The sequence below is a fragment of the Cervus canadensis genome, chromosome 6 (genome assembly GCF_019320065.1).
Source record: "Cervus canadensis isolate Bull #8, Minnesota chromosome 6, ASM1932006v1, whole genome shotgun sequence".
Classification (NCBI taxonomy): domain Eukaryota; kingdom Metazoa; phylum Chordata; class Mammalia; order Artiodactyla; family Cervidae; genus Cervus; species Cervus canadensis.
The window spans coordinates 81,596,707-81,611,031 of record NC_057391.1 but is presented as its reverse complement, the minus strand read 5'-3'; the positions used below and the strand labels follow the sequence as shown (position 1 = coordinate 81,611,031).

The window sequence follows — 14,325 nt, the reverse complement described above, 5'->3', positions numbered from 1 at the left end:
CTTTGGCAAGGCAACAGTCAGGCAGAGACGCGCACGTGCTTCCGTCAGTACAGACCCTCACTGTCCGGTTCAGCGCCTTCACACTTGGCCTGCCTCACTCATTTCCTGCCAGGCCCCAGACAGCACTCTGCTGCTTGTGACCCCTGGCTAAGAGGAATGCCTGTCATCGTGTGAGGCTTCTATATACCTCGAAAGACTAACCTTTTCCCTGGCCCATTATATTCAATCTCTCTACACATCACTATAAATTGTTAGCTAAGAACTTGGCAGAACGATTTTTTTTAAAAGGACTGCACACTGAACAATTTCTGAGTGAGTATAATACAGAAACGTATGAACAGGCTCTGGAACAAAATTCAGCCTCAAGAGTCAAAGATAAGCATTTATTTTTACAATTTTATGTGAAGACATTCATAAATCCCTGCTGCCACTTGCCCAGCCCTGGCAGGAACACTGTGTCAAGCAGACGCTCCATACTTCTCACTCCCGCATCAAACTTGTAAAGCCCAGGTATGGAGTCTCCCTAATGGCCAATCACTATTATGTTGTCTTTACAATATTGTCATAAGAAAAGCAGTGGGAAGTATAATATCAGAAACAGCACAGGGCAATGCTCAAGAGTGTGTGTTCTAAAGTTTCCTAGAGCTTACCTCTATAAAAACAATCAATACAAAGAGGAATTCGCTGAACTGTTTCATTCCAGCAATAAGTAATACTCAACTATGGATAAACGATCCAACTAATTTTGTAAATGCACAATTCATATATTAAGAAATGGATTTCTATTTTTCTACTTTTATGTTTATTACTTACTGAAATTTTAATTTACTCATACTGTTTTGCTCAATTTTGTATAGTCATTAAGATTGTGACATAGCTTAATCCAGGGCACATACTCAGTTTTTGAAGATATAATCATCACAATAAATTTTAAAAGTTTCTTTGGAGTTTGTGTCCTGATTTCAAGTTGGGGAAGGAAAGCACAAAGTAAGATATGGAATACACTGCTATGCCAAGAAAGAAGACAGTCACAAGGACTGAGAACATGCCACAGGGTCTAAAGGGGCTCCCCAAAGCCAAATTTGAGGCAATTTGAATATAAAAATGAATGCTGATAGAAACAGATTTTAAACTCACTTATAAAAAAGAAAACCACCCAGGAATCCACACTGATAAGAAGATGAGAAAGCTATACTAGTTTTCTAGGGCGGAAATCCAATACAAGCCTCATCAAGGCATTGGCAGGACTACATTCCTTTCTATTGGCTCTGGGTAGGATCCATTTCCTTTCCTCTTCCAGCTTCTGGAGACTGCCCCCATTCTCTAGCTGGCTGTCCCTTTCTCCTGTCTTCAGAGCCAGCAATGGCAGGCCTAGTCCTTCTCACACTGCATCAGTGTGACGCTTCTTCTGTCTCCTTGTGACTGTCCTCTTTCTGACAAAGCAATATATTCCACACCTACCTTGTAATTACATTGGGCCCACTTGAAGAATCTCCTTATCTTAAGGGTTAGCTGATTAGCTACTTTAATTCCGTCTATGACCTCAATTCCCCTTTGCTAAGTCAGGTAACATTTTCACAGGTTCTGGGGATTAGGAAATAGACATCTTTGGAAGATTATCATTCTATCTACACAGAAGGGAAAGCTCTTCTTTACAGAAAAGCCAGCTAATAAATGTAGAAGGACTAACTGAAATATAAAAATCACTGTTTTACAAAAACTATAATAGTAAGTGACTCAGACAAAAATCAGTGAATACCAATGACTGAGAGGCTAGTGGAGAATAGGTTATTCAGATATCTCAAAACATCACTACAGAGAATGCTTATAACAAGAGACAAGAGTACCTTTAGAATGAAGCCATCTGGTAAATACTATCTGACCAAATGATTTAACTTGTCATCACTAATAATGCAATAAAATGATGCTATATGCTTCCTAATGTGATACACTGAGTGACACATGACTTCATTAAGTGATAGTCCTGAAAATTTCTTTCAACTTTTTTAACCTGAATCTAAATATGTGAAATCAATCTGACAAGCCCAAACTTAAGGACATTCACAAAGCAACTAGTCTGGAATCTTTAAAAATGTCCATGCCATGAAAGACAAAAAAAAAAAAAAGATCCACTAAATGAATGTAGATAATAAAGGAGACTAAAGAAATATGACAACTAAATGCAACCTCTGATTGGATACTCAATTGGGGGTGGGACCAAGATAAAGGACAAAATTGGAACAATAAGGAAATCTGGGCAGCGACTATATATTAGATAAGAGGGTTTCAGCAATGGCAGATTTCCTGAGGGTTATCAATGTACTATGGTTATAGAGAGGATCCCCTGTTCTGAGGATAAACATGCTGAATAAGGTAAATACCTTATTCAGTACTTGAACATGTACTTGAATTCATGTACTTGAACTAATTCTCAAATGGTTCAGAGACAGAAAGAGAGGGAGAAGCAAACATGAGAAAATGTTAATAATAATTTTAATAATTGTGAAACTAGGGAAATAGTATACATGAATTCATTGTACTATGCTCATAACGTGGGAGATTTTATTTTTTTTAATAAAATGTTCAGAAAAACTAAAGAAAACCAGGTCTTTTTCATTATAGTAACTGATCTTGGACATCCCCAGTTTTGCATGTAAAAAGCCCAAGCCTCAGAATCTGCCTGCAATGCAGGAGACCCTGGTTTGATTCCTGCGTCGGGAAGATCCCTTGGAGAAGGGATAGGCTTAGCCACTCCAGTATTCTTGGGATTCCCCGGTGGTTCAGATGGTAAAGAATCACCTGCAATGTGGGAGACCTGGGTTCTATCCCTGGGTTGAGAAAATAGGAAGATTCCCTGGAGAAGGGAAAGGCTACCCCCTCCAATACTCTGGCCTGGAAAATCCCCATGGACAAAGGAGCCTGGCGGGCTACAGTCCATTGGGTCGCAAGAGTTGGACACGACAGAGTGACTAGGCACACATCAACTGCTGGGGACCAGGACTGCACCCGACTCTGCCTGCTCTGCGGCGCCTGCCCCAGGCCACAGGGAAGACGATCAGCAAGGTGTACAGAAAAACAGTATCTCTCGAGTCAAACTGCCAAGGTTCAAACTCTGGCTCTGCTACTTCCTGTCTGTCATCTTATATAAGTTATTTAATTTCACTATGCTCAATTTCCTCACCTATAAAATGAGGTTGATAACAAAGGGACTTATCTCACAGGGTAGCTAAAAGCATTGAATCAGTTAATACCTGTAGAGCTTTTAGAATAAGAAAGCTTGCTGATAAGGCAACTTCCTGACAGTCCAGTGGCTAGAACCTCACACTCTCGCTGCTGTGTTCAATCCCAGGTTGGGAAACTAAGATCCCACAAACCACAAGGTGCAGCCAAAAAAGGAAAAAGAAAAAAGTTTGCTGATACATAGGAAAAAATTTTGTGTAGTAAAACAAAAAACCAAAACACACTGCAAAATAGCTACAAATATATATACTGATACATAGGATACATAGTCAATTATACACTCGGGCTTCTTCTGAAATATCTGGGGCTTCCTTGGGGGCCCAGTGGTTAAGAGTCTGCCTTGCAATGCAGGGGACATCAGCTTGATCCCCAGTCCAGGAAGATCCCACAGGCCACAGAACAACTAAACCCAGGAGCCACAGCTACTGAAGCCCACCCCCTAGAGCCCGTGCTCTGCAACAAGAGAAGCCACCACAATGAGGACGACTAGAGAGCGGCCTCCACTCACCGCAATGAGGGAAAGCTCGAGCAGCCAAAAATAAATTAATAAAAAAGCAATACCTGGTAATCCTGGACTCCCTCTGCCCAGAAAGAGTCCAATGGAGAACTGCAACTCTAAACTGAATCTGACCAACTGCTCAAAACAGAACGACCTCAGCCATGTTTTCTTCCATATAAAAACAAGAGGCAGGGCTAGCAAACTGCCAAACATCCAACATCTAAGACTCTAACACACATCGCATCAGTTCTACTATGAGACTGTAGAACTGTCTCGTCAACCACTCACATGAATCCCAAAAGACAATCTGAAGTACTAGGATCCCTGAGAAGTTCCAGAACTAACTAGCAGAGCAAAGACAAACCTATAATCTAACTGCCAGCACAGAAGCACCTAGAGAGTAGTGATGTGCTCTAAGGACTTTGTGGAACTAGAAGGAAGATAAAACTAACATTTTTTAAAATTACTTTAGAATTCAAGAATAGCCCTTTCAATGGCAATACAGTGTATTTTTGCCTCACCGTCAGAAAACTAGGTCCCTACCTGTACTATTGACTATGGCAGTCACTAGCCACATGTAACTTGAGCACCTGAAGGGTGACTAGTATGACAAAGGAATTGAATTTTTCATCTTATTTAACTTTAATTAATTTTTAATTTTAAAACTCATACTCAATTTGGTCTCAGTACAAGTTGGAAAACTTGTTTCTAACAACCTGAGCATAGGAATTTGCTATAATTTCAACGATAACATTTATGAAATCTAAACACAGACCAAATGCTTCCAATGAAAACTTTGCACCACATGGAGATGTACTAAAAGTGCAAAATACACACTGGATATAAAATATCATCACAATTTTTTATACTGAGCAAATGTGAAAATGATATTTTGGATTAAATAAAATACATTATTAAAGTTAATTCTGCCTATTTCTGCTTTTTTTTTTTTAAATAAAGCTACTGAAGAATTACACCATATTTCTGTTGGACAGTGCTAGTCTATACAAATGCAAACTGATGAAACTGACACATTCAGGGACAAAACATAAGATACCTCAAAATGCTTCATTCCAGGAAAAGACTACTTTAAAGTGAAAATATCTGTTGCCTCTAAAAATGCAATTCCACTTAAATATTCAAAGCATGTAATTTGAAAAAAACATGGATTTCACAAATAAAGCATATGAAATCTTATTGTATGAAAAATATTAACAGTGAATTCAATAAAACATTTAATAACAGAAAAAACAAGGTTGGAATCTCACACTCTAAGATCAACAGAAGATAACTAATGCCCCAGATACACTTCTCAAGGGGATTTAACCCAGGATTATGATCTGAGCAGATCTATGTCAGCTATATTTTAAGACAGAGGGGGAAAAAAAACAACAGACCAAAAGTGTTTAACAACCCAGAAATCTCAGGAAGCAACTAATAACACTCATTCAAATTGGTCTTTTCATAAAAGGAAGGTGAAGAAAATTATTAAACCTCAAGGAATTGGGAATATATAGAAAATTCAAAAACAATGTTTGACAAAACAAGTTTAGTGGCTTTTTTTAAAACACCAGAAAAAAATCTAAAAACTTATAGGTTCCAGAAAATTGTGACTGCTTGAATAATGGCATGATTAGATGGATGGATGTGAATGTCCAATAAATGTTAGGTATTCTAGAAAAGAAGGGTCTGCCTATTGCCACAGAATACGTGGATTCATCTGTGTGACAAGCAAACCAAAAAGAAACATGTTTGAGGGAAGGATTATTTACTTCTGCTCTTTTTAACCCACCTTAGATGTTTTGACTCTAATCATATTTAGAGGGAGATTCTCAGCAAATGTTAGTAAATCTTCAGTGACTTCAACTTCTGTGAACATGAATGAACCAGGTGCCTTTCAGTGGTAACCTAGCAACTCACTGAAGGGATTAGAACACCAGGACCCTTGGGGAGGGAAGAAAATTCAAATCCCAGAAGCAGGTGCTAATCCTCCTCTGAACTCTGGCTTACTGTGGGGCAAGGATAGACCTTAAAGTCATCTCAGAGTAGAGAAGATCCTGTTCAACAAGTAGAGTGAGCAGCACAAATTTTGAGTGCCTACTGTGTGCTAAACATAATGTGATCTCATTCTCACAATGCCTGCAAGGTAGCTATTATCTCCATTTTACTAATAATGCAATGGATTGAGAGAGTGTAAGTGATTGCACAAGATTCACAGCTAGTAAATGCCAAAGCTGGGATCTGAAGTATTGACTCAGAACCCATGTAAAGACGCTTTCCACTATATCACATAACAAAAGTTCAGATACATGGTATGTGACCTTTGCAGACAGCTACAGGCTAATGCCAGGATTCAGAGCACTGCTTAAAATCAAAGATGAGTGAAGGTAAATGAAATGAAGACTATGGTTTTTCTAGCAGCCATGTATGGATGTGAGAGTTGGACCATAAACAAGGTTGAATGCCAAAGAACTGATGCTTTCTAACTGTGGTGCTGGAGAAGACTCTTTTGAGAGTCTCTCGGACTACAAGGAGATCAAACCAGTCGTTCATAAAAGAAATCAACCCTGAATATTCATCGGAAGGACTGATGCTGAAGCTGAAGCTCCAATACTTTGACTGCCTGATATAGAGTCGATTGATTGGAAAAGATACACCCTGAAGTTGGGAAAGAGTGAATGCAAAAGGAGAAGGGGGTGGCAGAGGATAAGATGGTTATCCTCAGCATCACTGACTCAATGATTCGTTGAACATGAATCTGAGCAAACTCCAGGAGACAGTGAAGGACAGGGGACCCTGGCATGTTACAGTCCATGGGGTAGCAAAGAGTTGGACATGACTTAGCAACTAAACAACAAACAACAAGAATAGAAAAACAATAGCAAAAATTAGCAAAATAAAAAGCTAACTCTTCAGAATTATTCTCAAAGTGGACAAACGTTTCATTCAGCTCAGTTCAGTCGCTCAGTCATGTCGGACTCTTTGCGACCCCATGAATCGCAGCACGCCAGGCCTCCCTGTCCATCACCAACTCCTGAAGTCTACTCAAACCCATGTCTATCGAGTCGGTGATGCCATCCAATCATCTGATCCTCTGTCGACCCCTTCTCCTCCTGACCCCAATCCCTCCCAGCATCAGGGTCTTTTCCAATGAGTCAACTCTTCACATGAGGTGGCCAAAGTATTGGAGTTCCAGCTTCAGCATCAGTCCTTCCAATGAACACCCAGGACTGATCTCCTTTAGGATGGACTGGTTGGATCTCCTTGCAGTCCAAGGGACTCTCAAGAGTCTTCTCCAACACCACAGTTCAAAAGCATCAATTTTTTGGCATTCAGCTTTCTTCACCGTCCAACTCTCACATCCATACATGACCACGGGAAAAACCATAGCCTTGACTAGATGGACCCTTTGTTGGCAAAGTAATGTCTCTGCTTTTTAATATGCTATCTAGGTTGGTCATAACTTTCCTTCCAAGGAGTAAGCGTCTTTTAATTTCATGGCTGCAGTCACCATCCACAGTGATTTTGGAGCCCAAAAAATAAAGTCTGGCACTGTTTCCACTGTCTCCCCATCTATTTCCCATGAAGTGATGGGACCAGATGCCATGATCTTAGTTTTCTGAACGTTGAGCTTTAAGCCAACTTTTTCACTCTCCTCTTTCACTTTGATCAGAGGCTTTTTAGTTCCTCTTCACTTTCTGCCATAAGGGTGGTGTCATCTGCATATCTGAGGTTATTGATATTTCTCCCTGCAATCTTGATTCCAGCTTGCGCTTCTTCCAGCCCAGTGTTTCTCATGATGTACTCTGCATATAAGTTACATAAGCAGCTCGACAATATACAGCCTTGACGTACTCCTTTTCCTATTTGGAACCAGTCATTGTTCCATGTCCAGTTCTAACTGTTGCTTCCTGACCTGCATACAGGTTTCTCAAGAGGCAGGTCAGGTGGTCTGGTATTCCCATTTTTTTTTAGAATTTTCCACAGTTTATTGTGATCCACACAGTCAAAGGCTTTGGTATAGTCAATAAAGCAGAAATAGATGATTTTCTGGAACTCTCTTGCTTTTCGATGATCCAGTGGATGTTGGCAATTTGATCTCTGGTTCCTCTGCCTTTTCTAAAACCAGCTTGAACATCTGGAAGTTCACAGTTCACGTATTGCTGAAGCCTGGCTTGGAGGATTTTGAGCATTACTTTACTAGCATGTGAGATGAGTGTAATTGTGCGGTAGTTTGTGCTTTCTTTGGGATTGCCTTTCTTAGGGATTGGAATGAAAACTGACCTTTTCCAGTCCTGTGGCCACTGCTGAGTTTCCCAAATTTGCTGGCATACTGAGTGCAGCACTTTCAAAGCATCATCTTTCAGGATTTAAAATAGCTCAACTGGAATTCCATCACCTCCACTAGCTTTGTTCATAGTGATGCTTTCTAAGGCCCACTTGACTTCACATTCCAGGATGTCTGGCTCTAGGTGAGTGATCACACCATCGTGATGATCTGGGTCATGAAGATCTTTTTTGTACAGTTCTTCTGTGTATTCTTGCCACCTCTTCTTAATATCTTCTGCTTCTGTTAGGTCCATACCATTTCTGTCCTTTATCGAACCCATCTTTGTGTGAAATGTTCCCTTGGTATCTCTGATTTTCTTGAAGAGATCTCTAGTCTTTCGTTATTTTCCTCTTCCCTGGTGGCTCAGACAGTGAAGCGTCTGCCTACAGTGCGGGAGACCTGGGTTCAATCCCTGGGTTGCGAAGATCTCCTGGAGAAGGGAATGGCAACCCACTCCAGTATTCTCGCCCACCCCCACCCCCCCAAAAAAAGGGGCCCCAAGAAACTTTTCATTAGAATGACGTAAAAAAAAAAAAGATTCAAATCACTAAAATCACAAATGAAGGTGTGGATATTACTACTGTATAACAGAAATAAAAAGGATTATAAAAGAACACTAAAACAACTATATACAAACAAAATTACATAAACTAAATAAAATGTGCAAAAAGCCCAGAGAAACACAGATTACCAAAATAGACTCAAATAAGAAATAGAATAGACAAGTAGAGGTTGAACCAGTGATCAAAAAACCTGTCAACAAAGAAAAGCCCAGGACTAAATGCTTCACTGGTGAATTCTATCAAACATTTAAAGAACTGTGGTGGTGATTTAGTCACTAAGCCGTGTCCAACTCTTTCAACCCAAAGGACTGTAGACTGCCAGGCTCCTTTCTCCATGGGATTTTCCAGGCAAGAATAATGGAGTGGGTTGCCATTTCCTTCTCCAGGGGATCTTCCCAGGAATCAAACCCAGGTCTCCTTCATTGCATGTAGATTCTTTACCAACTGGAACTCTTTACCAATGAGGGAAGCCCATTTAAAGCCTATCTTTTTCAAACTCTTTCAAAGAGGAGGAAGGAACCCATTCTATGAGCCCAGCATTACCCTGATACCAAAGCTAGACAAAGGCATTAAGAGAAAACCAGAAAACAATATTCCTTATGAATATAGATGCAAACATCCTCAATAAAATACTAGCAAACCAAATCCAGCAGCATATTAAAAGGACTATATACCATGCCCAAGTGAGATTTAGCTCAGGAAAGCAAGGCTGGTTCGGTATACAAAATTCAATCGATATAACATACCACATTCATAAAATGAAGGAAAAAAGACATAGAATCATCTTGATTGATGTAGAAAAGGCATTTGACAAAATCCAGTAGTGTTGTATGATGAAAACACTCAACTAAGGAATAGAAGGGAATTTCCTCAACATGATAGAAGGCATTTATGAAAGCCTAGAGCTAACATCAAACTGAATGGTAGAAGACTGAAAGCTTTCCCCCTAAGATTAGGAATAAGACAAAGATGCCCATTTTCATCACTTCTATTCAACACTGTACTGGAAGTTCTAGCGAGGTAAGGAAGGGAAGGAAGGGAAGGAAGGAGGGAGGGAGGGAGGGATTGATAAATCTCCATTTACTGATCACATGATCTTACACAGAAATAATCCTAAAGAATACACACATACACACACACAAAATCAAAGCTAATAAATGAGTTCAGCATAAGATCAGTATACAAAAATCTGTAGTATTTTATACACTGACAATGAACAACTCAAAAATGAAATTAAGAAAACAATTCCATTTATAAGAGCATCAGAAAGAATAAAATACTGAGGAATAATGTTAACAAAGGAGCTATAAGACTTGCACACTGCAAACTGTAAAACATTGCTAAAGAAATGGGAAGACATCTAAATAAATGGGAAGACATCCCAGGCTCATGGACTAGAAGACTTAAACGTAAGATGGCAACAGCAATTTACAGATTCAATGTACTCCCTACCAAAATCTAAACAGCCTTTCTTGCAGAAATGAAAAAGCTGGTCCCAAATTCATATGGAATTGCAATGGACCCTGAATAGCACACACACACAAAAAAATCTTAAAAAAGAAGAACAAACTTAGAGGACTCACATTTCCCAGTTTCAAAACTTAGTTCAAAGATACAGTCATAAAAATAATAGGCACTGGTATAAGGATAAACATACAGAATGACAGAATATTGAGAGTCCAGAAATAAACCCATATGTTCAATAGTCAACTGATTTTCAACAACAGTCTCAACATTATTCAAGAAGGAAAGAACAGTCTCTTCAACTACTCATGTGGGGGATTATCCACATGTAAAAGAATGAAGGTTGGACCCTTATCTCACAGTATGTAAAAAAAGTTAACTCAAAATGCATCAAAAGACTGCTTAGCTCTAAATGTAAGAGCTTAAACTATAAAACTCTTAGAAGAAAACATAGGGATCACGACTTTGGGTTAGGCGATGATTTCTTAGATATGACACCAAAAGTATAAGCAATAAAAGAAAAAGTATATAAAATAAACATCATCAAAATGAAAAACTTTTGCCATGAAAGAAAACTATCAAGAGCATGAAAAGACAAACTACAGAACAGGAAAAAATATTTGGAAATCATTTTCCTGACAAGGTTCTAGTATCCAGAATGTGTAAAGAACTCTTACAACTAAACAACAAAAAGACAAGCAACCCAATCAAAAAACAGGCAAAAACCTTGATAGACATTTCTCCAAAGAACATATGTAAATAGGCAAAAGAGGATATGAAAAGATGCTCAATGACAATAATAGGGAAATGCAACTCATAACCACAATAAGATACCACTTCACACCAATTAGTATAGCTATATTCTAAAAAACAAAATGAATGTTAGTGAGGATATGGAGAAACTGCAACTCTCAAATGTTGCTGGTGGGAATGTAAAATTGTACAGTCACTGTGAAAAATCCTTTGGCAGCTCCTTAATAAGTTAATCACAGAATTACCACACAACCTAGCAATTCCATTCCTAGGTATATACCCAAGAGAACTGAAAACAAAACATTGTACATGAATGTTCACAGTAGCACTATTTACAAGAGTCAAAAGGTGGAAACATTTATCCGTCAACTGATGAATGGATAAACAAAATGTGGTATATCTGTACAACAGAATATTATTTGGGCTTCCCTTGTGGCTCAGCTGGTAAAGAATCCACTTGCAATGCAGGAGACCTGGGTTTGATCCCTGGGTTGGAAAGATCCTCTGGAGAAGGGAAAGGTTACCCACGCTAGTATTCTGGCCTGGAGAATTCCATGGACCATAGAGTCCACAGGGTCACAAAGAGCTGGACATAACTGAGAGACTTCTACTTTCATGTTTGGAGAATTCCATGGACCATAGAGTCCACAGGGTCACAAAGAGCTGGACATAACTGAGAGACTTCTACTTTCATGTTTATCCATCAACTGATGAATGGATAAACAAAATGTGGCATGTCTGTAAAATGGAATATTACTGAGCCACAAAAAGAATGAAGTGCTGATATATGCTACAACATGGATGAACCCTGAAAATATTATGCTAAGTGTAAGACACCATACACAGGAGGCTACATGTTGTATGAGACCATTTATAAGAAATATCCAGATTAGGTAACGGCATGGAGGCAGAAAAATCAGTGGTTTCCAGAAGCTGGGATGAGGGGGTTGTGGAATGACTATTCAGTGGATACAGGCTTTACTTTTAGATGAAAATGTTCTAGAATTAGAAAATGATGATGGCGGCACAATGCTATGAATGTACCAAATGCCACTAAGTCGTCCACTAAAATGATGAAAACAGTAATTTTGTTATGTGTATTTTACCATAATTAAAGAAAACAATTACTAAACTTTTTGTGATAATCATTTCACGATATATGTAACTTAAATCACCATGCCACATACCTTAAACCTTCTACAGTGCTGTATGTCAATGATCTCTAAAAAAAATAAATAAATAAACCCTTGTACACATAACTCTAAAATCAAAAAAACAAGGAAAAAAAATTTGATATACAGAAAACAATTTAGGGAATCATAAATAACCCTTTCAAGTATAAAACATCATAAGAATCTTCTCCTGACCAAGGCCCTTTCCCTGTCTAAATGTGGTTATCACTTTCTCCAAGGTGAGGCTATCAGGGCCATGACCAGCCCTGCCCTCTCTGGGGAAAATCACACCTACCTCCAATCACTCGAATATTGTTGTCCTTTGTCAGAATAGCCTCCGCATGGAATACCAAAACTGGAATTCTCCTGCAGCCTCCAGTCCACATGATGCATGGATGATCTCTACAACCATAACAGAAGGCTTTATTAATTCACAGCTCAAAATCTGAATTAACAATTGAAGCAGATCAATGGGGTCAGCTGCTTAGCAACTTTCCTCTTCTTCTAGAACAAGCATTCCAAAAGTTCTATGGGAAACCATTTCTCTCCCATTCTCAATCATGTGGTCTGTTCAAGATGAACTCCATCCCTGGGGCAGGGACAGGCCCTGATCGACTTCAGCCAAGCAGGTTTTCCACACCCTAGTTATAGTTACTGGTTCAGGGAGGAGGACATGAAGCAGCTGGAGACAGTGTGTTGGGAGACATGTATGACCACCTAGGAGAGTGATACTTTCTTTCTCTTCTGAAGCAGCTGCAGAGAGATGGCCTCCCCTCCTTGATGGTGTAAGAGAACTGCACTCCCCTGGAAGTGCAATTGTCACTGTTTGACCTTGGGAGGACAGCCCGGAGCTGTGAGCGAAGGATAAAGTCAGGGGGAGCCTGACTCAGAGAATGAGAGAAATGAGACCCTGAGCAGCAAACGTGCAGGTACAGAATCAAGTCTTTCCTAAGAATGAGTTAACACATTCGCTTTATTATTTAGGACAATTTATGTTTCAGTCCCCAGCACAGAGAAGAATCCTAACTCAAAACTAAAATAATCACAATAACTGACATACCCCTTTTACATCCTATAGTCCCTTTTAAGCCAATTTGAGGACCCATCCTAACAGCCTGAGCTAGGAAACCTAAAGTAATACAAGACTCCCAATATAGTCTCCCAATTAAGACTATATGTTTGAAAGCAAGTCTATACTAAATGGAACACTGTTTTCTTCCAGAAGAGGACCTCTAACTTTCTCTTCTTATCTTCCAGAAATCTCTGTTAAATCAATCTCAAATGTGTATTTATTCACAAATTAGAAAAATCTTCAACTGCCTTAGTGCAGGGAGGTAGGAAAGGAAAGAAATGACCTGGATCCCTCTTACGTGTCAGGAATTACACTAAGAGCTATCAAATTATCTCATTTAATCCTCTTGCTAGTAGCTTGAACCGAAGGAAAGGTGTCTCCGAGAGGTTATGTAATTTCCTCAGTCATACAGCTGGTGATGCAAGGGAACAGGCATCTGGCCCAAGTGTCTGTGCTCCTTCCACCCTTCCATCTCCATAATCCCATTTCCATGATATTTTGCATAAACATCTTAAACTGAACCCCTGAGGAACTGAAATTAATCAATATCTTATATGGAATAAGATCCATTTTTTATTATTATTATCATTAATTCAAAGATTCAGGCTGCTCTCAAAAACTCACATGACCACACCCCTTAAAAAAGCCATACCACAAACCTCAGGGCCAAGTTAGACTCTCCCAACACAGGTTTAAACAGATCCATGCTTTGAATGTACAGGCTGCCAGGCTACCATTCTTAGAAGTGAGGCAGCCTTTACACTTAGGATGAGCTGCCAAGAGATTTAGTGAAGAAAGCAGAGACCACTACACCTAGTTCATTCCCTGTTTTCTAGAAATGGAAAGTGGATGTTTAATGTTCCTGCAATTTGACTTGGGTGACAGTGACCATTTGAGAGAAATGGTGTTTACAGGGTGCAAGAAGGATTTGTGTGTGTGTCTGTGTGTGTGATTTGCTTTCTTTTCCGTCTTAATTGACATCCCTGGTGGCTCAGATGGTAAAAAGTCCGCCTGCAGTGTGGGAGAGCTGAGTTTGATCCCTGGGTTGGGAAGATCCCCTGGAGGAGGAAATGGCAACCCACCCCAGTATTCTTATCTGCAGAATCCCATGGACGGAGGAATCTGGTTGACTACAGCCCATGGGGTCGAGAAGAGTCAGACACGACTGACTAAGCAAGGCACCATCTTAAACACCTGTAAAAGGGACCAGATAATTCCTATGATCCCTTTCA

At 39.5% G+C, this 14,325-nt stretch overlaps 1 protein-coding gene across 1 annotated transcript in view; it reads right to left on the bottom strand.

Annotated features, from left to right (window-relative positions):
* The window catches only part of TTLL5 (tubulin tyrosine ligase like 5), a 306,157-nt gene that overhangs the window by 286,636 nt on the left and 5,196 nt on the right, over nucleotides 1-14,325 (bottom strand). Inside the window, exon 3 of the mRNA XM_043473030.1 lies at nucleotides 12,317-12,423. Coding sequence (XP_043328965.1) covers nucleotides 12,317-12,423 — 107 coding nt within the window. The remainder of the gene's footprint in view (nucleotides 1-12,316; nucleotides 12,424-14,325) is intronic.